Here is a 25,735-nt window from a genome sequence, read left to right on the forward strand (position 1 = left end):
AAGGCAATTATTTTTATTCATATTAACTTTGGATATGACAAACAGTTGTGCCACTTTTCTTTGCAACCAGATTTTATATATGAAAATCATTGTGTTTTCCCTCCACCAACTCTTTTGTAAAATGACTTAAAATTACTCAGCCTGTACTCAGAAGCAAAGTCTTCTTGGTTTCCAGACATTCACTGCTTTCTCCTGGATTTTCTGCACGCAACTTGTCTCTTAGTTTTCAAGTGCTATGCTCAAAACTGGAAATGTTACCAGCTCTTGCCTTGGTGGTTCTGAAGGAGCAGATGATACTCCAGTTTGTACATTTCAGCTTTTACCTTTATTTGCAACACCATGATGTTGCAGATTCATTTTCAGAATATGATCCAAAATAATGCGTTGATTCTTTTCAATTGAAACTGAAAGAGTAAATTTAGTTTAGATATAAGGAAGAAATCCTTTACTGTGAGGATGACTGAGGCCCTGGCACAGGTTTCCCAGAGCAGCTGTGGCTGCCTCATCCCTGGGAGTGTTCAAGGACAGGCTGGATGGGGCTTTGAGCAACCTGGTCTGGTGCCCCATGGAATGAGATGGTCCTTAAGGTCCCTTCCAACAACCCAAACCATTCTAGGATTCTATGAAATTAAGCAGCTGTTCCTTTACTTACATAGCTAATGGTTCCAGCTTGCACTTGTTCCTAGTAAATAATATCTTTGCAGATCCCATCTGTACCTTGCCAGGATTATTCTGAATTCTAATCTTATCTGTTAATGTATCTACTCAGTCTTGTTTGAAGATATTAAAAGGATACTCTATATGGTCAGGGGGTAAATAAATGAAAACAGAAAATTTTATCTAGAACTGCTGTGATGGGTTTAAACAATATACTGCAATTACTGGCAGTAACTGTAAAGCTGGAAAATTATGCTAAGCCTTAAACAAGATAAATGGTGTACTGTAAACACAGGCAAAGACCAAGACTTCTCATTCAGAGATCAGTATGTGATTAATCTCTCAGATTTACTTATATGCTTAGTGTGAACAATTTTTATAATAATTGAATGGTAGGATGATATTAACTCTTGATTTCTCATTTCTATGATTATTTGATAATTATTCATCTGTTTTCCCTCTTGTCATTAGCAGGTGAATGGGAAAAACACAGGACCCAATGAAGCAGGTGGTACCTTCACCCTGTTGCCAGGACTGTTAGCAACTCAGGTATAAAATGGAATTAAATCAGAATAATAAGCAGAATTTGTAAGAGTATTTTATTAAAGATACTGTTGCAAAGCACAGAATAAGCTTTAAAGATTATGATAACTAACCTGGAATGTCTTTACTGATACTCTACATAGACTGGAAGTAATTGCTAAGTTACAGAACAGTCACAGCCTGTTCTAGATGTCCTACACTTTCTATACTGTTGAAGGCAATGCTATAAATGTATTCCCTTCTCTCCTCTGCTTTGTGGTGGTCCTGCTCTTAAGGTCCTTCATGATTTCTATAGACAGCACATCCCATTTGCTCTTAGATGTCTTGTGCCTTCTCCTGCAGAGTCCCCAGTGGTATCTGGCTTTGCCCAGATATTCACCATCCTCCCCTTTACTCCATACAGCCACTGGGACTGAAGTGTCAGCATTCCAGTGCTGCACTGGAGGCTTTTAAAATACCTACACTCATGTTTAAGGTGTTATGTGTTAATAGAGCCGATACCTTCAACATCTATATGCTGAAACATTGGGGGCTACGTAATTAGATTAAGCAACCACATTCAAAGATATCTGAACATCTTTTCTTGCATTCGTATAGTAACTTTATAAACTCAAAAAGAGTAAAGCAAGCACAGACACATGCCCTATACAAGCTGCAATACAGACAATATTTTACACACTTTGTAACAACAGTAATGAAAATGATGCCAATTATAAATAAAATTATAGACAGACTATTCTTGAGATAACAGTTATAGTGAACAATGAAACATCCTTTTATAATCATGAGTAGAATTAGTAAGATACTTAACTACAGCAGAAGATAATCAGCATGTTTAGTCTGCTTACATGTCTTAATTTGATGCCCTGTCTGAGCTAAGCAAAAGAAATTGATATTTTTATAATTCATGCTTGCCCTAATTTGGAACATTTACTGCCTTATTGCTTTTTTAGTTAGGGTTTTTCCCTCCCCCATTAATTTAGCTGGAAACATTACTATTCCTAAATTGTTCAAATATGAACATGAACATCTGGTTCTCTTCTTCGAGCCAGCTTTTGCAAGGTTTAGCTCCAGAACAAGGTGTACCCTGAGCCCTGTGAAGATTATTTTACATTTACTCATCTCCTTGTTGGTAAAAAAATGTCACCATTCTTTTTAAAAGACCAGAGCACCATTTCTTTAGTCTCCATATACAAGCACTGTGCTCCATGGAAGGTCCTCTTCAGCTTGCAAATGATGATCATGGCAGCAGGGGAAATCATGTAGCTGGATCTCTCTCACCATCCTGTCCTTTCTCAGGGACCCTCTGTCCTCAGTTTTTAAGATTTTTTTTCACTTCTTACTCTTTTTTTTTTTTTTCTTTCTTTTTTAACACTTGATAGTTTAGCATTGTGCATGAGTATATACTTGTAATGTTTAAACTAAAAAATCTACACAGTTTTTGACAGCAACTCTAAGAAGCCGCATTTCAGAAAAGGAGCACTCCAGCGTGTGAATAGAAATTTTGCAAATTCATCTCAGTGCAGCCCTTAACAACTGGCATCTGCCTCTTTTGGCTGTCTGCACCATGAAAGACTTCAAATTTATTTTGCACAGCTGTAAGTAATAGTCACAAGGAAGTAAGATTTATGATACATAGAAGAGTCCAAAACAACTTTTACTGCATGTTCTAATTTGACTGCTTTGGTGCCTTTTGCGAATGCTGCAGTATGTCAAAAAAGCAAAGGTGGTGCCAATTCAGATCTGGCACACGAGGTTCTGAGTTTTTATGAAATCTTTTGCCGACCAGTTCTTCCTCATGTCTTCTCCAAATCTGGTTCTCTCAGTTGTTCAGAAGCTTAGAAGTCCCTATTTCACTACTGCCATGCAGAAAAGAAATGCAAGAAAAATATTAAAAGTCAGAAGCCCACACTGCAGTACTGTATTTGCTAGCATGATGTGGTCCCTCCCACCTCACCATGTGTGGTTTTGCTCTAAATACCCATCTTTCAGTTATATTCAGAGCACCCACCACAGTCAGGAACTCTTCTAAAAAGCCATACACTTCCTTCAACCCCTACCCCACCAGAACACAACTTTAAACAATGCTGTCATCTTGTTTCAGAAACTTTTGCTTTGTTTTCCTTTGCCTTCTGTTTTCAAAACAGCTACAGATTTGCTGAAGAAAAACTTTCATTTCCCAAATCTCCCAGAAGTAATTTTTCATACTGTATGTGTTACTTTCCAGCAATGGTTTATGGCTTGGCTTAGTGGATTCTCAAAAAATTGCACAAGTATTATTTCCCCTCAGCCACTCATAGCATGGAACACCCCCACTCTGGAATACTTCTTACTGCTTCATATTTGACTGTACTTTTGGTTGTGTTGGTTGTTTTTTTTTTTATTTTACCTCAGAGGCAACTGTTATATATTTACTCCACACACACACACCCACACACACCCCAAATTCTTATTTTAAGTTAAATGCAAATAAATTATATAAATATTTACAATTTCTGGAAGTCTCTTTCAACCACACTAGTTCATTACAAATATGAACAGATTTGTGTCAGAGAGGAACAATCAAGAAACTGGAAATGCATGGTGGTAACTTTCGAGGACAATCCTCAGGGTTGTTGGGGATTTTTTTTTTTTTTTTTTTTTTTGCACACTGACTTCTTTCTCTGGATAGGTGAATCATATTGTATAAAGTATATGATTGTGCCACATCTGAATAATTTACACTTGGTGTTTCTATGAGACTGTGGCAGCCCTGGCCCAAGTGGTCATGTCTACACTGCAAAGGCTGCACATGAAGCCAGGTTTAGCAGCTCTTTGCATTACTTACCTGCCAAAGCATCCTCAAGGCCAGCTGAGGGCTGAACTTCCTGGCACACCTTTGAGAGGAAAGCCTCGAGTGATGCTCCACACCTCGGTGTGCACCGTGGCCAGCCCTCACTCACTGCGTGTGCCAGGCCAGGCTTGTCTGGTATTTTATCTGCCTCTGTGCCATTCACATACTTAGGGTGGACAAAAATGCCAACTGGGACAAAAGGCTTTTGTTTTGTGCCATGAGGGCAATGTGAACAGGGGAAACACATCTTGGGTAACTTCTACCTTCAAAGTACTGCTGGTTCTGGCAGCAAGGCCATATGTCTGCCTACCACATTCTTAAAATCTTGGAGGGGAATTCACTGGACTGGTGCTGTTATTGCAAAGTAACTCTTACATGACTAGCTCAAAAGTCAGGAAGTACTTTTTTTCTTTCTTTTTTTTTTTTTTTTCTTTTTTTTTTGTAAACTAACAAAGGAGGAAAAAAAGGTGTTCTAAGTACAGTATGCATGTGAGCACTGTTTTTCCCCAGGTGATATCAGTGTTTGCCATTGCTATTCATTACCATGCCGGCCTGCACTTCGCAGTCCAAAATCTCTGTCATTTCCAAATCACGGACAACACACACACCACTGAGCTTCATTCCACCACCTCCCTGAAATACACCGGCTGTGCTGTGTGGGACCACCTCTGAGTGCGGGAAGGTGGGCTGCCTGTGGATATTAAATCACATTTTTCCGATGAGCCAGCAGAAGCACTGCTAATCAGTGCCAACTGTGCTGGGGTGGGGTGTAGCACACACAGGAAGGGAGATCAGAGATAAACCGCTGTGCCCTCCTCGCAGACTAAAATGGCCCGGCTGCCCTGAGCACAGAAGCTGTTTGGGGATGCTTCGCCCCGCTCCCAGCAAAATTCCAGCCTGGGAATAGGGACACGCGCGTTCCCGGCCAGCCACGAGATGGCGCCGGAACCCCCGGCCCCGCATCCCGAGCCTCTGCAGAATTCCAGCCCTGCCCAGAGGATGCGGCTCCTTCCACTTCATCAAAGTCAGAGGAAGTCTGTGATTAGCTGGATGTTTACAAATAAAAGCAGGATCTGGAGACAGATCAAAGATAACTCTCCAGATTTGGCCCGATACCAGGTTCCTGCGCTAACAGCGTCTGCATGGGTTCCACTCTTATGTTCAGTGCCTGAACTTGGGGTAGCTCATCATGCATTAATAATGCTTTTTCAATGCTTAGTGCATTTATTAGAAGTCTGAAGATTCAGCCAGCTAAGGAGCTGAAGAAACAAAACAACAACATGCCTCAGCCAACAAGATCTTCCAGGCTCCATCTAAGAGAAGCACCCACTGGGCTCTTCCTCACCCTGCTTCCTGCAATGTAAAGGGAACCAAGAAGCAAAGATAAGCACTGTTCCAAAATCCAAAGGATGTATTACTTCAGAATTAGTAAACAGGAGCAGTAGCTCCTCTAACGTTCTCTAACAATCTAAGTAGCTTGGATGGCCCAATCACACCATATGTGCTTTTCACTGAGGAGACTGTAGCTCATCCAGGATCTCAGTGACCTTGTCACAGCCCAAAGGACCAGGGAGAGAAGTAGATGGGAGATTAAAGATGTGGTGTGTGAAATACACTGAGTTAATGTATATCTGTTCTAAGGGACATCTTTGTTTTGACTCTGTCTAACAAACAGGGCTTGTGAGGTCTGGAAGGCCACAGACTATTCCTTCTCTCATACCAGTGCTCTGTTTGAAGTTGGTATTTCTATTTGGGGTCTAAGCCACACTGAACTTGATCAAATAAACATTCTCCAAAGGAAACTGCCTTTGAACTATTTAACTCTTTGCACAACAAACTAAAGCTGAAAGAACTGTAACAATTACTGTAAAATGTCTTGTGTCTTGACTGAATTATGTTCCAGTTTTTATGTTACTGTACATCAGGACCTCTGTCTTTTCTGGCAGAACTGACCGTGTCAGCAATGGCCAGTAAAATCTAAGTGAAACCCAATCCATCTGAAAGCAGACTAGGTGGGGCTAGCCCTCAGACTTCCAGGCATGCAGAGTATTAAGTGTCATATTTTACAGCATATGTAAGTGTACACAACTTCTATTTAATTCACCTGATAACAATGTAGCTCAGACATCTGAGCTCTCCTGGGCTTTGGGACAAATTAAGACAATTTCTTCATCACTTCCAAGGGATCCTACCCTATATTTCCTCTTCCTACAATATTACTGTATCTATCCTTCTCCCAAAGGAGGGATACTTTAGATTTGTCTCTTAAAATGCTTCTGATTTATTCTAAGTAATTCAATAACCAATGGCTAGAAACCAGAACCTCAGTAATTTGCAAGCTGAGACTCCACCAGTAGGTACCAATAGGAAACCCACAGGCAGGGAAGGAACCAGGGCACCATCTTTAGCATCCTAAATAAAAGCCCTAACAACGACTTGTGTAAGAGGAGTGTAACCGATACCAGAAGTCTGGTGTATCTGCTGCCAAAACCAAAAGCAATTTATGGTATTCAGCAAACTCTATTTTTAGCCAGCTTATCTGCATTTCCACAAACTTTCATGGTCTTTGGGGCTTTTTGCCATGGACAGAAGGACAATATGTTATTTTTCCCTTTCATTTTCTGTGGAGTCAGAAGCAGAAGTCCCTCAGGTGACCACCCACAATGTAGTGGGGTGGTTACCTAAAAAGGAGAGAACAGGTATTGCTGAGAGTTGTGTAGGTTCAACTGAACATGTGAAAACTATTTTAAAAAGCAACTTCTTAGCCCTAATCATTGCTTTAAAACAGGCAGAAAGCAAATCTTCCTCTTCAAAAAACAGAAGGCAAATAAAAGAGCCGAAAGGATTCATTTCTAAAATAGCAACCTTGTCATCAGGGGAGATGGGGGAAAAGAGGGGGGAAAGACTGATTTTTGCATCTTTTGTGTTGGGAATACAGCTGCTGCAGAGACCTTGGCAATTGCTGACACTGGTGGCACTTTGCCTGACAGACAAATTGAGAAACTAAGGATTTACAACAGTCCTGATTTCCAGTGGATTTCCTACCATCTACACAGCTTCCAGGATTTACAGGCCTATAAGGAACGCACTCATTCCCTGTCAGGAGTCTGGGGATGTCTACAGAACTAAAAGACATATTTATCTGAAGTTGCAAACAAAGAAAAGTACACCCCAAAATCTTTGATGCAAATCACACGTGAGTTTGAGTAAAAACAATAAATGGCAGCATAACTCTGTCAGAGAGGGAAGTTCTTGAACCATTTCTTTTTTTTTCTCCCACCGGAAATTCTACATGCAGCATTGTTGTTGTGGTTGTAGCTGCAGGAAGATTTACTATGGTTTTTAGTATGCCAAAAGGCACAGGAAAGGATTAAGCTTTTTCATTTTCAAGAGAATCAAAGATCCTGACCATGTCTGAACCTCAAGGTTGCTGGAGTGAGGTGTGCCAGGCTGGCTACATGAAAGAGACAGTCAAAGCCTGGCCTTAGACCATCTGAGGATTTCTCATCTCACAGTTCTGTTATGTTCCCTTTAACATATTAATATGAAACTTTAAAAACTTATTTTCAACCACTCTTATACAGGAAATCTTCATGAATTACTGAAAACCATTTCTCTGAAAGCATGATGCACATCATTGTTCTCTTAAATTAATAAAAAAATCCCCACCCTACCACATATCTGAGGGCAAAAATAATCCAAATAAAGATCTGATAGCATTTCTCCTATGAAGCTGGCACTGGCCATTCAAGTACATGAAAAGGAACACGGGCTGTTTGTTTCAGGGCTGAATATTTATAGTCATGATGAAGTGATTCCTGAATCATGAGCTGTACTGCCCTGTTACAAATTAGGATTTGTCTTTCTGCATTAAAAAATAAAATCACAATTAATTCCAGAATTGTGGAAGTTACTGTAAAAGTAGCAAAAGACACTTAATTTATAAAATGTGTCCTGATTTTTGGCATCTTTCCTCTACAAAATTTCAGCCTACTCGCATGTCTCAAGAATACACTGCATAGCAGTATTTTAGGAGTTTTTTGGAAGTTGGAAGAAAATACAGACAACTGGTTTATAACTGAGAACTACAGAAATGTCAGCTTTTGAAAACATGTTCCTAATTTCTAACCTTCAGCAGACTTCATAAAGTCAAATTAGTCATGCTTCATCTTGTAGGTCTTTAAGTCTGAGACAAGCATCAAACCAGCTGAGAATTAGGGAAGTCAGAAGATTTGATTTTTAACCCTCTGAGACTGAGAAGCACTTAGAAGCACGCGGGGATAGTAACAGATATTGCCAGCATCAGCTTAACTTACACATGAAATTACCCAAAGCTTTCAGCATTAGACCCAAATGAGACAACTGTCTCCCCTTACTGTGAAAAGCAGTGAGGGGCACAGGGCAAGAGAGGAGCTCCACAGCTGCATCTGGGCCCACAGCTGGAGGGCAGGAAGGCCAGAGGAAGGTGGGAGCCATTCCTGGTGTCTGGCCAGACAAGGGGCCCAGCTCATTCCTGGCCTGGGGCCAGGCCAACCACACAAACCCAGCGGTGCAGAGCACTACCCAGTCTGCTTCAAGAAACACTAAGAAAGCTCCAGAGCATATTTGTGGGATGAGCTGAATGCAGGAAGGTTTCCAGTTCTCACGAAGAGGACAGATAGCAGAGATGTGTCTCATTTGTAAGAGGTTGGGCTGCCTTTTTCCTTTTCAGGAAATAGGAGATGAATGTAAGAGTTCAGCTTCCCTGAGGATGCTTGGGGGAGACAGAGACCGAATTAAATTTGGGACATGCTCTGACTTCTGGTCCAGCTTGTTTAAGCAAAGGAGCCCCCTCCCAGCCACTCACTCCTCCTCTCGTGCCACCCCTTCTATTGTGCTTGCACAAGATCTGACACAGAGATGGAGAGGGAAGCACAGCAGGGAACTGATCCAGCCAAAAACCTGCCCCACAGGGAATAGAAAAAAGCCCGTTGTTTGATTCAGCTGATTGTGCAGCTACATAAGGTACATGCTTTGTGACAATGGAGAGGGTGGCACACAGGGGAGAGGAGAGCTGAAACTAATGGGGAGAAGTAAAGGGCTGCCAGGGCTCAAGGTGGCACAGCCTCCAGGAGCAAATTCGTGTCCTCACCAATAACTTTGAGACTCTTGATGGTTTAGCACTAGAGTATTCAAATACAATCGTGCAGTCAAACTATTCACTTTTATAACAATGTATTTTTAATACATTCTCCAGGGCAATATATTTTCTGTCTACAGCTTTGAATAAAAAAATATGCTGAATTATATGTTGTACACCGGCTGAAAGTATTACATAAGAGAAATCCCCTAATTAAAGCATAAATTCTTAGAATTCCATGATACTCTATTTATTGAAATCAAAATTTCTCCACAGACCTGTTGGCTACAAATATCATTATACACAAATGTAAATACTCTTTGAACTAACAAGTCAGCAGAAACATTTACAAGTATATATATATATTAACATTTTAAACATCTCCTCTGAAACTGAAAAAGAAACTCAATAGCTTTTGTGGTATTTTAAAGCTCATACCAGGTCTTCATGAATTCCCTTTTTTTAACTTTCAGTAAATCTTGAAAGCTAAGAGCTAGGCTGGCCACTTATAAATTCTCAGGATTGCAGCCCCGTAGCACTGCCAAAATGAGAAAAACAACAGAACACAGAGAGGTCCTCCAAAAATAAGAATAGCAAATCACTTAAAAATATAACTTATGGCATCCAGCAAATCTTTTTCTTTCTGGCTATGCCTTGTGCAATGCTTACACCTCCAGTTTAAAAGATCCTTAAGTGCTTTTACACACTAACATTCATTAAAAGGAGACAGAAAGGAACAATGTCATGGCAACAGAAAAGTACAAATTAGAGGAAAAGAACTCTTAAATAAAATATTTTTGCTTCCCCTTCATGATCTTTCAAGTAACAGCAAAACTTCTAGGGTAACTGCTGTTGATTTTTTTTCATGTCTGTTTTTGTTCTGTCTCCACATTAAATCACTTTTGTACGGTAGGAGCACTGAAACACCATCATTTCACTCTCCTGCAGATGTTGTCCCATTCTGGGAAGAACAGTGAGGAGTGGCCAGCCCCAGGCTGCCTCAGCACCCAGACCTTCTCCCCTTTCACAGCAGCCAAATTCCTCCTGTCACTCCAGGCCTTTTCTCTAACAGTCCCATGCTGTTCCCCTGCACGCTTTTACACGTCATCTCAAATACTCATCTATTTAAATACCCATCTATTTGCAAGCCAGCCTGACTTGTTTATGTTCTCCCATACTCCCCTTGATCACTTCTCAGGCTACTTCAGTCATTCTAATTTTTTCTGCCTACATGTAAGTGGATCCACTTTTAAGCTTCCCTGCAGTGCAATTCATGCTCTTGGTGAGCCTTAGCATGGACTTTCATACATGTGAACTCCAAGGCACTGGGTTTTGTTTCCCTAGAACAGGAAAAAACATCAATTCAAGTGCAGTTGGAAAGGTTTAACAAACTTTACTTTGAAAGGCTACTACAACACAGCTTATAATTGAAAAACAGAAGTATTCAGGGTGTTTATAAAGTTAGATAGTACAAGTAAATACCATCATTCCCAGCTTCTCCATTTAACTTCTGTAGTTGACAGGTCTACTTACACTAGAAAGTCACATTTTTAAAGAAACATTTTTGGGTCAAGTTCAGACCAATAGGCTCTAAACAAGGGCTCCTGATCCTGAGCAGGAGGTTCTATAAATCACCCTTAGCCCTTCACTGAATTCAAGACTGATCCCTTACATGGCAGAGGTCACCTCCTGCTTTTCAACAAGGTCATTAATCGGGCTGAGTCAGCCTCCCTCTGCTCCCACAGCCGGGACATTTTACCCACTCCTCCAGCCACCCCCTCCATGCCACCGTGGGGATTTGCTTCCCACTGCGCAGCTCTAATCCTGCCTGCCTGCCTTTGCCACTCCCTCCCATCAGGATCTCTTCTCCCACTCAGTCTTCCCACTCCTCCGGTGCCACAAGACCCTCCTGCCAGCTCCCCCAGTGCTCTCCAGTTCTCCTGCACTTCCCTTGACTGCTCTTCCCAATCCAGCTGATGCTGTGAGGGATAAGCTGCATGTCAGAGAATCCCTGTGTGCAGCAGATGAACCCCCCAGCTCTGGAGTGCTGGAGTGTATTCATGCCTGTGCTCTTTTGGCCCCAGTGCTATCGAGGACTGGGCTGACTTCAGCATCATACATGAAAACAAAGGACTGAGCAGTTAAAGCAAAACACTAAAATCCCACTAAACTGCACCCAAAGCAGCTGTGCCTCGGAGCAGCTGCTGGCTCAGGACCAAGGACTGGTGGGGGAGCCTTCTCCATCACTGCAGAAATGCACATGTCTGCCGACCAAGACAAATCCTAATGCACATTTGAAACTGAATAAATGCAAGGCAACTCACACTACTTTTAACAGCTGAAGTGGAGATTCTGAATTGTATATTCACTCCTCTGAATAGTGTAAAATTAAAACTCGATACCCTTCATAATCCCCAAGAAACTAGGAATGAAACTCAACTCTGACAGAAACAAACACATGAAGGCCCTGGACTAGACCATCAACTCTTGGCTCCTATTCTCAACCCCACGGCTGGCACATGAGGTGATAAAACATTTCAGCTGGAAGAGACCTGCAGTGATCATCTAATCCAACTGCCTTAATTGCTGATCTACATTACTTTCCTCCTTCCATAGCTCAGCAGGAAAGAGCATTACCGCCCTCTTTGATAAAGTGAGATCTCCTGGGAGGAAGTACAACTACGTTTTATTTTTTAATTGTTTTCTCCACAATTATGTATTAGGATCCTTTCCTCTACCCCATCACAAATCACACACTTAACAAACGTTTTGACAGCTGGTGCCTAAAAGTCAAAGCCAGTTGCTCTCTCAAAGGCCAAAGTGCCTCACTGAATTGGTGTCAGCTGGTACTTAGTAGGATTTTTAAATTCAATTAAATTAAGAGACAAGCTGCACAGATTAGGGCTCTGCTAAAATCAGAAAGAAATCTTAAAAGGCATAAAATATCTTTACATTTATTAAGCAAACTCTGCAGTCTTGTTATATTCTTGTTGAAAAACAGAACATTCATAAAGTATCATGAAAACAAGAAGCAAAAAACCTTAAGGTCCCAAGCAATGGGAGTATCTCCACACTCATCCTGCTTTTAACTTTCCAACTCAAGCAGCAAGGCACAGTTTACAGCTAGGCTGAAAATGCAGTGTTCAGTGCACACGGCCATACTGCATTCCTAGCAACCCACCACAGCCACTCCTTCTTTGTATATTAGGATAAGCAGGTTAAATATACCCAGAGAGGTACAGACAGTGAAAGAAAGGCCAACATCAGTTGAACAGCTCTGCTAGGACTTCCCATCTGGAAAACGACCACTGTGCTGGAACCCCTCAGTTATCCCGAGAGTCATTAATTCCCTTCCCCCTTGTGCACAGCAGCCCGAGCCTGCAAGGGTTAACTGAGCCTATGTGCTCTCACCCCTGGGAAGCACCTTCCAACAAAGCCAAGAAGCAGGGGACCAGGACAGCCAGCTCTGCCCCTGCAGCAGAGTCAGAGCCCAAAGGATTATTTCTTGGCATTGTTGGTTTGGGTTTGGCTTGGGTTTTTTTTTAATTTTGAAAATCAATTTGGGGATTACAAACAATTATGCTCTTGCACATTAATCGCTGGCATCTAAAATTTTCACATGAAGAAACAACACATGGAAATATTAAAGCACTCATCTTACGGACATGGATCCGAGAACTGTTTAATAGCAGTCAGTGAAGGGGTAACATTGTGCTTTTAATCTACAGTTTAAAAATAATGATTTGTATATCTACGTAGTAAAACAATAAAATTAAGAACAGAAACTGGTATTAGGAAACAGTGAAAATGTAATAATTAAACACATGATGCTTTTCAAAGCTTTATACTTAATGAGCCTAAATAGACACCTATGGTTAGGAGGGTCTTAAAAAAATAATAAAAAAGAGACTTATTTTCAATTTTTTTTTTTCCTTTTCAAATTTTTTTACTATACTTATGCTTTGCTTTGGTGTTCTCTCTGCTGCCAACTTAATGCTTTAACAGTATGTTTATGCTTATGTTCTTTTCAAATGCTTGGCATTATAGTGAGATCTCATATCTTTCCTCAAATTAAATTTTGCTCCACATACTCCACATGTATACAGATGAACATCCCTGTGCTGCTCCAGTTGCTCATTATTTGGGAATATCTGAAAGCAGACCTGGCATATAGTCTCTCCAGCTGATAAGTGAGATATCATATGCCGTACATGGTCATGTTTTCGGAAGTTTCCTTGATCACAAATGGAACAGACATACCTGGCCATGCCTTTGTGCATATCATTGTGGAGCCGCAACTGGCGCTCTCTTAAGAACTGCTTCCCACATGTCTGACAAACAAACTGTTTTTCCTTGGTATGAACGGTATAGTGTTCCCGCAAGTGGCAACGCTGATAAAATCCTTTCCCGCAAAGGTTGCAGAAATGCTTACGTCTGTGATCCCTCTCGTTCTCTTCCAACATGGAGTTCTTGAACAGATCTTGCTCCAGGCAGTTTGACATATGTTCAACCACTAGGTTTTCAGTATCAAAACGCTGGCCGCAATTAGGGCATCGGAAAGGACAGGCAGAATGCTTGTACAACTGGTTTTTTTGAAGGCTGTTCATTTGGAAGTGACTGTCCCTGAAGTCCTCTAGCATCTCTGCAAACATCATGTCCCTTATTTCTGACTGCTCCTCAGGGTTTTCTTCCAAGTCCATTTTCTCCTCAGAATTTCTGATCCCGTTCATGGTCAGATCCTGGGGTTCTCCACAGGTCTGTGCATGATCCTGTAGCTGCTTGCCTTTGACCAGTATTTGACCACACTTGCCACAAGCACATATATTTTCTATGTGTTTGGATAAATAATGAGAGGACAGATCTTCTTCAGTGATTGTTAGCCCACAAAGTTCACAGGGAGCGTTCTCCACATCTTCCTGCACTGAAGAAGCCTTGCTGTTAAGGTGCCGTGGACTTTTCAAACACTTTCTTTCATCCTCATCCATGGATAAACGAGGCTTTAGAGTCTTCCGAGCATTTCTCTTCTCTCTCATCTCTTCCTCGACGTAGTATCTGTAAAGCGGCTCCTCCTGTTCATCATCTAGGTCGTCATTGTCAGAAGACTCATTGCAGTCTTTATCTGCCACCTTGATAATATTAAAATCCTTCAGCTCATCTGTAGGATTGTCCTCTGGCTCCACCTTGATGATAATCCTCTTCCTCTCAGAGGCTCTACTTCCTTCTTCACCTGATGTCTCAGAGGCAACAGTGCTGCTTTTTCTGCTTGTGATGTTTGACACAGGAGACGATGAATCGTCCGCAGCATGGTTCGAGTCCCCCTTGTATTTTTCTGTTTGTGTGGAAATCATTTTAGAAGTAGAGTTCTTTTCACTAAAGTCTATTTTCTCAGCACTATAGTACCTGGCACTTTGGTAGGAATGCCTGTTGGTGCATGTTAACACGTGCTCATCCAGTAGCTTTTCACAGCTAAAACTAAACCCGCAGCTGTCGCAGGTGAAGCTCCTTCCAAACCGGCGCGAGTGTGACACGCGCTCTTTCGTGTGAGAGAATTTGGACGTGGTGCTTTTTTTGCAGACATCAAACAGTTGCTCGGGGAAGCTGTTGAGGTGCAAAGTTTCTTCCTCAGGCTCTTTGTTATGGGATGTATTCACCGTTGAACTTGGTGGCTCCATGCCCCACCTGTTTGCTTCGCTGCCACTTCTAGCAAGTGCATCTTCATACATTCTCACACCAAATATCATTTTATTAGTCTGGGTGCTAGAAGCAGGAGATGAACATTTTAAACTAGATGAGTCTGTGTCCTGTATATCTTCTAGACACTCAGGTACGTTATAGAGCTGTAAATAGTTCATGGCCACTTTAAATTGCTCGAAATTGGCAGGGGCTGTCATAATTTTTCCTAAATACATGAATTGTAAAATAAGATCAAAGCATTCAGCGCTAATCTTCATGTTGCTTAGATTCAGCTGAGCTGTAGTGTTTTGATGGTTCATAAAAAACATCCTAAAATAGGCGCTGCAGGCAGCAAGGACTGCTTTATGTGCTTGAAAATAAATATCATCGATAGCGATGCAGCAGTCGCACAGAAAGCCCCACTCTCTTTGCTTGTTTAGCTGCTGAAGGACATAGTTGCTATGGCTGGTTTTTGCCATCTTGTACTTCGATTACAGCCCTGCATAAAGAGAAAGGTATCTGTTAAATCACGAGCACAAAACCCAAAGCCTACTTCAATGTAGGAAAGAACTGCCATCTCTTTTCTCTCTAGATCTTCCTATTCTGACAGTCTGCAGCACAGCTTCCTGTCTGGATATCTCTGCTGGTAACTACTTACGAATATTGATGCCAGTGAAAACATCCATAATTCCATGTGCTCACCACTAGACTTACAAGACTAGTAAACTAATCAACATAACCAGCACACATGTCAGAGCGGCTAGAATATAAATTAGCAAATATATCTCCAAGTCCTACAGCCAAGGTTTTCATATATGAATTCTGAATGCAGAACTGCAAGAACTTCACAGGGTAGACTTCTGTAAGATGGCCCCAGGACAACACCTATACAAGGTAAGCTGGCTGTCAGAAACCACTCTTCAGTCTCAACTTGCCTTTTTACCTGTCAGTCCAACGGGCACATGACGCAACACACACTGGAAACCAGGCCAGGCTCAAACTGGTCTTTCCCTCCCCATTAAAGAAAATTAAGAGACAACAGAGCACCCACGCAAGCTACTCCACACATTTTGCTCCTTGTGGCAGCTGAGGGACCATCTCAACCTTCTCTGCAAGGCGTCCTGCAAACCAGGAACTGCAAACTCCAACGCCTTCTCAGAAGCAGAGGGCAGCCTGGCTGCGGTGGCACGTCCCACGTTCGAGCCCAGAGCTGCAGATGGTGACCAGGCGAGCTGCGTGACAGCCACAGGGACTGCAGAGGCAGGAAGTGGTGCACGCCGTGCCTCCAACTGCTCTCAAAACCACTCGTTCAGAGCGCTGAGATGTAACCAAAACACGTAGATGGGAAACCGGACAAAGAAAAACTCAGCAATGGAGAACTGAGAGAGCCAGCAAGCCAGAGGTGGAGCCACGGTGAAATGAAGCCCTGGCAAAGACTGGTCTGCCAGTGCTGAGGGTTGCTTTAAGTGGAAGGACTAACTCATCCTCGAGAAAAGAGGAAGAAAACATCATGGTTCATGTTAACAAAAATTATCCAGAAGAAATGTAGTGTATACAGGATGCGTGTGTTTGAATAAAGACAAACTTCCCAAGTGTGGCCAACACTTTGGAAAACCTTTACTGATACACATAAGCTGTTCTAACTGCACAGGCTGAGGGGGTGAGGAACCAGAAGAGGGTATAGTGAACACCCTAATTGAAATGAAAACCATAAAACAGTAATGAGGATTCTTAACATTTTGAAAGGTTATTGCAAATAAAGTACAACTAATATATACTAAAGGGCATTTTATGACTCAATGAAATGCATGAATTGATTTGCAACCACTCTTTCAACTGCCCAAAATTTTAACATAATACACACACAAATGCTTCATTTTTCTTCTTATTTTCCTAACAGCTTACATCTCCTAGGGGAAAAAATGGGGAGAGAAATTAAATTCCACAATTAGTGTTGAATTTGCAAGTCATAGGCGTTGCTTGGCTTGTTAAGCAGCAAACCTAGAATTAAGTCCCCATTCTTCATTGCACAAAGGACTGCCACAGCAGTAAGGCTCCCAAGTTCTTGAGAAAAGAAAATGCTCACCCCACCCAGCAATACTCCCTACTGCCAACTCACACAGCAATTCCTATGGATCACCCAGCACAAGATCTTGTCTGGCAACAGGAACCCTGAGATTTGGGTTGAACTACAGTGACAATGAGCATCTGAATGGCAGCTGCTCCACTCCTCTCAACCCAACCCTCCACACCCAGAACTCCAGGCTAGCACTCTGCCATAGTAATTCTCAGATTGGTTTGGCCCAGTAATGTCCACTGGAGAAATGCAACTCCTTGCATGGAATTCGTGTCTCTTTTTTTACTAACTTGCAAGGCAGTGGCTCTGAAAGTAGGAGAACCTCTGAAACAATTCCACATCTTTTCAACATAAACTGATTATCATCTGTGTCACTGGGTAATTTCAGATGTTTCTGTGAAGAACAGCAAAGCTCTTGACATCAAGTAATAATAAAAGTGCACTTCATATTCTTCCAAGTGGTAACGTGTTTTGGATTTGAGGCAATTCATTAGATGCTTAAATGTAACTCAATCTGTTGTATTAAGAATGGCAGCTGCATAATGATAAAGAATTAACTGCAACTTCCACATTCTAAGAGTGAAAACCAACGAGAAAATGAGATGATGCCATTGATGCACCAGTGGCCTCTTGGTGTGAGCTGCCAACACGACAAGAAAAGGCTCAGGACAGCTCATGTTAACTTCCCCATCCTCATAAAGTGGGAAGTTCAAAATGTTTTATTTAATTGTGGTTTTTTTACACTAGATATACTCCACTGTGTCCTCCAATAGAAAAACAGCAATACAAACAGTAAGCCTGTACAAAACAGGTGGTCACAAACTTTCTGCAGGCACCTGCAGATGGGGTCGTTTCCAGATGGTGGGAACAACAAGTGACAGCACACAAACTCGCCTTTTTCAAGTCTTCCTCTTTGAAAATGGTAAAAGGTATTTCTCCTTTTGACAGATGAACTCCTGCAAAGCTTTCAGCACTTGGATCCTGATGTGCACCAACCACTGGCAATGACCCACTCAGGGAAAGAAGGGTGGAGCACGAGGCTGCTCGAGCAGGATGGCAAGGTTTTGGATTTGACATGTACTTGGTCTCTACCACAGCAGTACTAGATGTAGGTATTAAAACAGAGTGTATAAGGTTATTTATGTTAATGAAAGTCCTGCCATCCTCCCTCTGGATGCTGTATGAACCTGCTGGATGTAACTTCCCACCACAAGAGCCTGTGTCGGGCTATTTAAAACTTTGACACATTTCAACCAGCAACGGCAAAGCTTTCCTTCTGAAACCTTGGACTGATTACTTTTATTCCCTCCTCCACAGAAAAGCTCAGCCAAAATGGTTCCAAAAATGAGGCTAAGAAAAATCTTTCATGTATGAAGATAATTATTTTTTCATTTAGAAATGAAAAGTTTCTCTTCCAAAATCTTTGAGGAGACACTTTATGTGGGAGAAACTGTTATGTCTTAAATATGTTGTCACAATATAAAAATCTGCCTGAATTTCGACAAACTATATTCTTCAGGGGGAGAAGATACAAATTATCCGTTTATTCACACTTAAGACTTTTGCTAGTTATTGAAAATTCAGATTACAGCCTGGCAGAGAACATTTCATGCTCTTGCAGCTGCTTAGTAAACAAGGGCCTGCCTGAGCCATCCACAGTGAAATCCCCCTTTGCACAGAGCTCTGACGTGGTTTTAAACTACAAAAGGGTTGATTTGGATAGAGGGAAGAAATTTTTTATTATGAGGATGTTGAGACCCTGGCACAAGTTGCCAGGAGAGGTGGTGGAGCCCCATCCCTGGAAACACTCAAGGCCAGGTTGGATTTGGCTCTGAGCAGCCTGATTTTGTTGATATCCCAGCTTATTGCAGGGGGATTGGACTAGATGGCATTTAAAGATCCCTTCCAACCCAAACCATTCCACGATTCTTTGTGCCACCTCCACAATGTCACAGCTGACAGCAAAGCCTCCTGGAGACTGCTCCACAGCACGACTCTCCACAGGGTCTCAGTTTCCCTTGTGGTAGCTGATGGAGAAGATGCCCAGTTCTGACAGAGGGAGAGCCAGAGCCAGGAGGGGATGCAGGGAAAACACAGGGAGATTGGGAAATGCAAGAAGGATGTGATGGAAAACCTCTGAAAATCTGGAGAGAAGGAAAGGGCAGGCTGGGAGCACGGTGCTGTGCCAAGAGAAGGGATTAGGAAGCAGCAGTGGGAATTAAAAGTGGGTGCAATGAGGGTCTAAACATTGGAGGGAAGAAGCCACTCGGGCAAGGGGCTGGGAAAAGCCAGGCTGCAGGGCCGAGGGCGGAAGGGGTAAAAAACACAGCCAAGCTCTTTCCAGAGAATAGGTGGAAAACAATTGCAGCATTCATGCATTCAGAGCAGGAACCCCAAATTGCCAATCCTGCCATCCCTTTGCCATCAACAAGCATGACAGGCTTGCTGACAAACTCCTTCCCAACACCAGCAAGCCCTCAGAAAATGGGGATTTATCATTACTTTCTCACTTTAATTGCTAAAATGGCAGCAATATGCATTTATCACTCATGTGGGTGGATCAGTACTGCGAACTATTTTTGAAGTTTGCTTTAGGGAAAAAAAAGAGTTATTAGAATGAAAACAGGTCTTTTTACAGAAAATTCAAGGTATACACATATATTATGTATATATCAAAGTATATTCTTCCATCCCTCTTACCAAAATTTCCCTTACTCAGCACGTCCTCCAGATCTGTCCAAGCCTGGATCTGAGCACTACAAGACGATCCCTGCTCATTTGGCCAAGCATTTGTAGAATGTGAAGTGAATGAGAAGAGTGGGACAAAAAGGAGACTCTCACAGCAATGAACACTGCTTGGAGAGAACATCATCCCATTGCTGTCAATGCCAGGACAAGTAATTTCAACCTTTCTGGTTTGGTTCTTTTTAAGAAGCTTGGCTTGCATTCTTTGGATGTCCAGTTTATCACACAGGTAAACACCACTGGTGGCAACTGAGGCCAGTGGGAGCTCTTATCTGTAGGTATTAAACACCAAATATCTTGGAAAATTAAAGCTCCATACAGGTGAGTTTGTCAATCCAAAGATGTAATTATTTCTGATCCTCTTTTTCAAAGAGAAGAGAATCACCAGCCACTTGCCCAGTGGACTAGCACACTTTGTGAGGCACCCAAATCCTGGAGGCACCAACCTCACAAGTCCACAAGGAACCCAAGTAACTCCACCTTCAGCAGTGATTGATTTGTGTGGTAAATGCAGCAGAGGCCACGTTGGAAGCAATCCTGAATGATGCAGAGGTTGAAAAAATGTGCTAAAAAAGCATCTGATATGAAAATGAAAACTGAAGGTATTTGACTTGGGTATTTTCATTCTGATTTTCAAACTCCAAGTCAGCCTATGCATTTTATTTCCCTAGTAAATATTTATTTTTACACAGCCAAGCTTTGATTCAAGCTACTTGTGTGCCAACAGACTTTTCTTTTGAAGCACCACTTAGATACTATTCAGATGTGACCATGAACAAGGTTAAGCTGCACTACTACACTAACCAATTATGTTGTTTTTAAGTCTGCTAACAAGAAAAAATAAGTATTTACTACAGTTCTATGCCATCATTTCCTCACACTCAAAAGTTTTCTGAGATGTTTTAAAACAAAAGAAGTTAAAAAAGTACTCAAGCAAAGAAGTAGTGAAGCTCTTTGGCTAACTTCTCTGTCTTTAAAACAGACATACCACAAGGTTCAGAATTCAGGAGCCTTTCGGCTCCTAAAATTAGTAGGTGGTTTTCAAAACCCAGCATTTCCATTGCTGAGCAGGCAGAAACATAGCGCTTACATGCTTAGTTACTGGCTCATTTTCTTTGGAAACCAAGAACAGGCTGGACAAAAGTTTAATAAATGAGTGGAGAATTTGGTGCTAATAGAAAATGAGACTGGAAAACCTCAAGCAAACAACGCCCAGTTACCCAAAAAACAAGCACACGAGGATCAGAAAGCAAATCTCCCATCGCCGTCTGTCTCCATACCCCACCCTGGTGTGGGTTCCCAAGAACTCTTCCCCCTAATTTTGCCATTGTGGGTCAGACCTACCAAAAAGCCTAAATTCCTAAATGACAGCCTTGACATGCTGCAGAAAATCCTATAGAACATGTATAAATTCTCCACACAATGCCCAAGAAGTTTTTGTGTTCTGCTACTGCACTGACCACAGAGCTGTCGACAGGCTACACCTTTTACCCAGATATACTCAGTAGGAAGCCATAGAGATTGCTCTGGGTGCCTCAGTTTACACAAACACTGAAAAAACAGCAAAGAACTTGGGGCCAGGTGAGAATCGTCCACCTCAACAGTGAGTATGCATCAGTTTGCATGACAAGCATAGCCTTGATCATAAATTAAAACAGCTATGGGAATTCCATGTACTGCCAGGGAAAATGGTTAATTAAGCTCCATTATCCAGGCTATGAAGGACTAAAGGTATAATTTATCCTCCTCTCCCAGCCTTTCCAATCACCTGCCTTTCAGGCATGCCAGTTGGGAAGATGATTCCAGTGAGGCAGATACTCATCTTCAGATACATCCCCATGGCTGAATCAACTCATTTCAAACAGACTCCTGCACAATGTACAGGAACAAGTTTCATGGCACTTGAACCAGGGGAAGGGAAGACGCTCCAAAGCCTCCAGCATGAGCTGTCAGAGCTCCTGGATTCCCTGTTCCCCACTGCTCAGCCAGCAGCTCTCTGCTGATTCAGCATCCATGCCCACAAATGAGAAACAGACATCAAATTTTAGCAAGTTATGCTTCTCAACTGCTAACTGAAAATTAGTTAAGATACATTGCATGGTCTTAGGTCAGAACACTCCTTGAAAGACTGGGATACAGCTCGACAGAAAAAAATAAGAAAACTGAGTTTGTGCTAAAGCCCCATCTCAACTTCAGACAACTTTAGATCAGATCTAGGGAGTAGAAGTCCTAGAGACCTTATGCAGTCCTTTAAAGTAACTTGCTAGCCACAAAGGTTGACTCTAGAAAGTCACAGTTATCTTTCATCTGGCACCTTTACAGTTGTCAGGCAACATGGTAATGATATGTTTAAAAGAAACAATTAGTGGGGAAAATCTATGACACCCAATTTATGCTTTGCAGCAGAAAGGTGAGCCTTTTCATCTCAGCTCTCTGAGTTACACCAACTTTCAACTTCTGGAGGCATCTTGGTGGCTTAACCACGTCTTGAGACCCTCAAATGAAGTCACAGGTGCCTTCCAGGAAAGGATCCTTGGCTAAATACAGGCTGCACTTTGGTGTAACAAATTGCTGGATGCACATGAACAAAGCACAGTTAACTTGTGACACACAGATCAGACTAAAGCTTTTCTTGACTCTTCCTGGTCTTAAATGTTTCACATTTTACTTTCAGCATACTAAAAATAAAAACAAGGCTACTAGGGTCTCCATCCAATGAAATAGGTCTAATATGGGAAGAAAAAGCAACAGCCAGTGAATTCTGGAGTTTTGCAGTGACACTGTGTGCACAAATTAAAAATTACCAGACCAATTTGAGGATATAAACGGTCCTCATGCAAATTATGTCAGCTGCTGTGCCCACACACTGTGTCCGCAGCAGAACTCTTTGGGTGAGGGTGTTCACCATTCCCAAGCAAAGGCAGGGCTGAATAACCCAACTGCTGGAGAGCCGCTGCCCAAACTGAAAAACGAACACATGGCTTCTCACTGTACATGTGTGTAGGTCCAGAATAACTCCAGTAAGAGGCCCAGCTGTAACAACAAAGAGAAAGGACACCGGGTATTTATCAGGAAACTTTCACTATCTCAGTTCTGAGCAGCTATTCTATTTCCATCCAGCAGGTAAATAGCTACTGCAGCTTTGTCCATCCTGGATTTTCAGGGCTTTCCACTGTCAGCAAGAACAGAAATCTGTGAAAGAAGCAGCCACTGACATTCAAGTAAGAAAGCATCTAAAAACCCAAATCCCTGGTTGGCATGAGCACTCCCAATGTAATCACTGTTAATTCCTGGGCCAGTGACAACAGTGGTTGAGTCTGATGAAGACTTGTGCAAGCAGAGCTGAAGCATCTGTTAAGCCTGTGATCTTATTCCACACAAAACTTTCTGGCTACTAGGAAGAAGTGGTTTCTATTACTTCTCTGAGCTTCCCACACAGCAACAACCCACATCTTCATTACCTGCATCCAACCCCCCAGCGGTGCTGGTTCCCTGCTACCTCAAACATCAGCAGAGTACAGCTAATACTACTTGTTACTCCTTAGGTTTTTCTGGCCAGTCATCCAAAAATCTCTCCACAATCTTGTCAACTCGCTTTGCTGTTGCTGCCTAGGAAAATCTCTGCAAGCGCTCGCGTTTGGCCAGTTTTCCCCACGGCCATATGGTCCCAACGCCTCTCCCGCCTCTCCTCTGCTCACCATGAAAGCTTAACTTGTAATTCGGCAAAAACGAGAAGCCCGCATCCCCCTGTGCACGGCTGCTCTGTGGGTTTTTCCAAGAGCTGTAATGAGGAATGTTAAACAAACACCTTTAATTAAAGGAATGTTTGTTTAGTGTAATTAAATGCCTAAGGAACACCGCACTGTTGCAACCCCGGATAGTTTTGCAGTGCGTGCTGTACCTTGCGATACTCGAGTGAGAGGGAAATAATGCAAGCGACAACCTAGCAGTAAACACCCAAATATTAAGCAGCGTCCAAGCCATGCTACCCGTTTACCAACGCCTACGTGTCAAGAGGAACCAGCACTCCTGTATCAGCTGGAACAGGACAAAAACTTGAGAAACTCAGTTACAAAAATCCTGAAAAATAGAGAGGAATAAAACCCCAGCCCCAAACTCACAGCGTTTCTAGTCCCATTTCCTGTACTCTCTTCAACTACCTTTCTATCCGAGCAGAAAAGAGGAGTCCTTTGAAGAACGAGATTTTCGACACCGCTCCCAGAGCGGCACAGGGCTTGTTTTTATGTGACAAAAGTATTCCCCTTCCTTTCCAGCCGCCTCCACGGCGATCCAGCGCACTGCCAGCCCCGAGTGAAACCCAAGTCTCCCGCCTGGCAGGGTGGAGCATTCCCTCCGGGCTGCAGCTCCGCTCCGCTTTTCGCCGAACTGCCGCAACTCACTCGAAGTTTTGGGGCGTTTATTTTGTGAAGACAAAAGGAAGAGAAGCAGCGGGACCCACGGCGGGGGCCGGGGCTGGGCGCGATAGCGGCACTCGAGATGTTTACCCCGACTTCGAGCCCCGGAGCCACGCGGGCGGCGCGGTGCCCTTCCCTTCCCTTCCCTTCCCCGCCTCTCGCCCCTGCACCTCCCTAGGCCGCTTCTCGCCCTCCAGCGCGGCATCCCCCCCGGACCCCCGCCCCGCAGGTGGAGCGCGCCCGCCGCGACCCCCGGAGAGCAGGAGGGAGGGCAGGAGGGAGGGAAGGAGCGACCCGGAGCCGGAGCCGCCGCCGCGGCGCCGCCGCTCAGCCCCCGCGCAGTCCCCGCGGCGCCGCTCCGCTCCGCGCCGTGCCCTGCCCGGCCGCCGGGCGCAAGGTCACCGCTCCGGCCGCCGGCCAGGGACCGGCCGCGGCTGGAAAGCCCCTACCTGGCAGCGCCGCCGCCACTATGGCGGGCCGCGCCGGGCCACGCCGCCGTTCGGCACTTCCCACCTCCCGCCGCCGGCGGAGCTGCGGCCGCCTCCCGCCTCCTCCTTCCCGGGTCCCGGCGGCGGCCCCCGGGCCCCGCTTACCGCGGCTCGGGGAGAGGCGGCGGCCGCCGACGGGGAGCTGTGTCCGCGCCGCTGCTGCTGCTGCCGCCGCGGCTGCAACAAAGGACTTCCGCCCCGCCGCGCTGCCGTTGCCGCAGCGCCGGCTCCGCCGCGACCGCACGGAGCCGGACCCCTCCCCTCGGCGGCCGCGGCTCCCGGCGACGCCGCTGCCAGCGCTGCTGCGCCGCCGCCAATGCCGGGGCCCGGCGGGCGGCTCCCTGCCGCGCTCCGCTCTCTTCCCATGCCGCCGGGGACGCGGCGCGGCGCGGGCTGGCGCTGCCGGAGCCCCTCAGCGCGGCTCCTCCCCGTCCTCCGGCGGAGCCCCCCGGACCCGCGGCGGGGCAGCGTTCAGCTTATCCCACCGACCGGCGGGCGCCCACCGGGACCCCTCGGCCAGGCCGGCCCGCCTCGCTGCTCTCCCGGCCCCCGCAGTCCGCCCCTTCCCCGCGCACCCGGGCTCGCCGCAGGGAACGGGGAGTCTCCGCTTTGTCCCCGATGCAGCCGTGGCCGGCGCCAGCGGGGAGGCTCCGGTCACCCGTGTGGGTGTACCCGCAGCCCCACGGCCCCCGCGTGGGACAGTTCAACTGCGAGAAAACCACTGCAAGCTGCGTGAGGAAGTATTTCCTTCTCGCTGCAATTTCACACGTTAATACCTCCGCCCTCCCTCCTGGAGCTTCACGGTGATGCAGGAGCACAGGGCCGGCAGCCACCGCCACGCTCCGTCACAGATCCCGAGAACAGCGCTTTTTTTCATCCTTCCAGGAGCTGTTCCAGGCCCTCGTCCCACCAGTGGCTGGACCTCTCCTGTCTGACAACATCCAGCTTCTCCGGAACTATCCCATGTGAGTAAGTGGGATTTCCGGCCCCCCTGCTCTCTGCCGCAGATCTGAGAGAAAACATAAGCCAGGTCAGGCTTTCCTCCAGGTCTTGCCACTTGACTTTTCCGCCCCTAGAGTGACATTTGTTCTTCAGCACAAGCATTGTAAGTGTTTAATCCGCACAACTCCACCATTCAGTTTCTGGAGATACCATTGTTTTTATGTTGCTGCAACTGAGATCCTT

At 44.2% G+C, this 25,735-nt stretch overlaps 1 protein-coding gene across 8 annotated transcripts; it reads right to left on the reverse strand.

Annotated features, from left to right (window-relative positions):
• Window positions 1-1,242: 1,242 nt before the first annotated feature.
• Window positions 1,243-25,735, reverse strand: ZBTB1 (zinc finger and BTB domain containing 1). 8 transcript variants are annotated; one of them, XM_004174497.6, is made up of 3 exons: window positions 25,327-25,731; window positions 13,413-15,324; window positions 1,243-3,059 (listed from the first exon to the last, which is right to left on the reverse strand). In XM_004174497.6, the coding sequence occupies exons 2-3, from the start codon at window positions 15,302-15,304 to the stop codon at window positions 3,023-3,025; spliced, it is 1,929 nt and encodes a 642-aa protein (XP_004174545.2). In that variant the 5' UTR covers window positions 15,305-15,324; window positions 25,327-25,731; the 3' UTR covers window positions 1,243-3,022. The 8 variants fall into 8 exon arrangements, with proteins under 8 accessions (XP_004174545.2, XP_030131000.1, XP_030131001.1 ...); XM_030275140.4 differs by lacking the exon at window positions 25,327-25,731 and adding an exon at window positions 24,656-24,789; XM_030275141.4 differs by lacking the exon at window positions 25,327-25,731 and adding an exon at window positions 24,512-24,651.

Source organism: Taeniopygia guttata, chromosome 5 (genome assembly GCF_048771995.1).
Source record: "Taeniopygia guttata chromosome 5, bTaeGut7.mat, whole genome shotgun sequence".
Classification (NCBI taxonomy): domain Eukaryota; kingdom Metazoa; phylum Chordata; class Aves; order Passeriformes; family Estrildidae; genus Taeniopygia; species Taeniopygia guttata.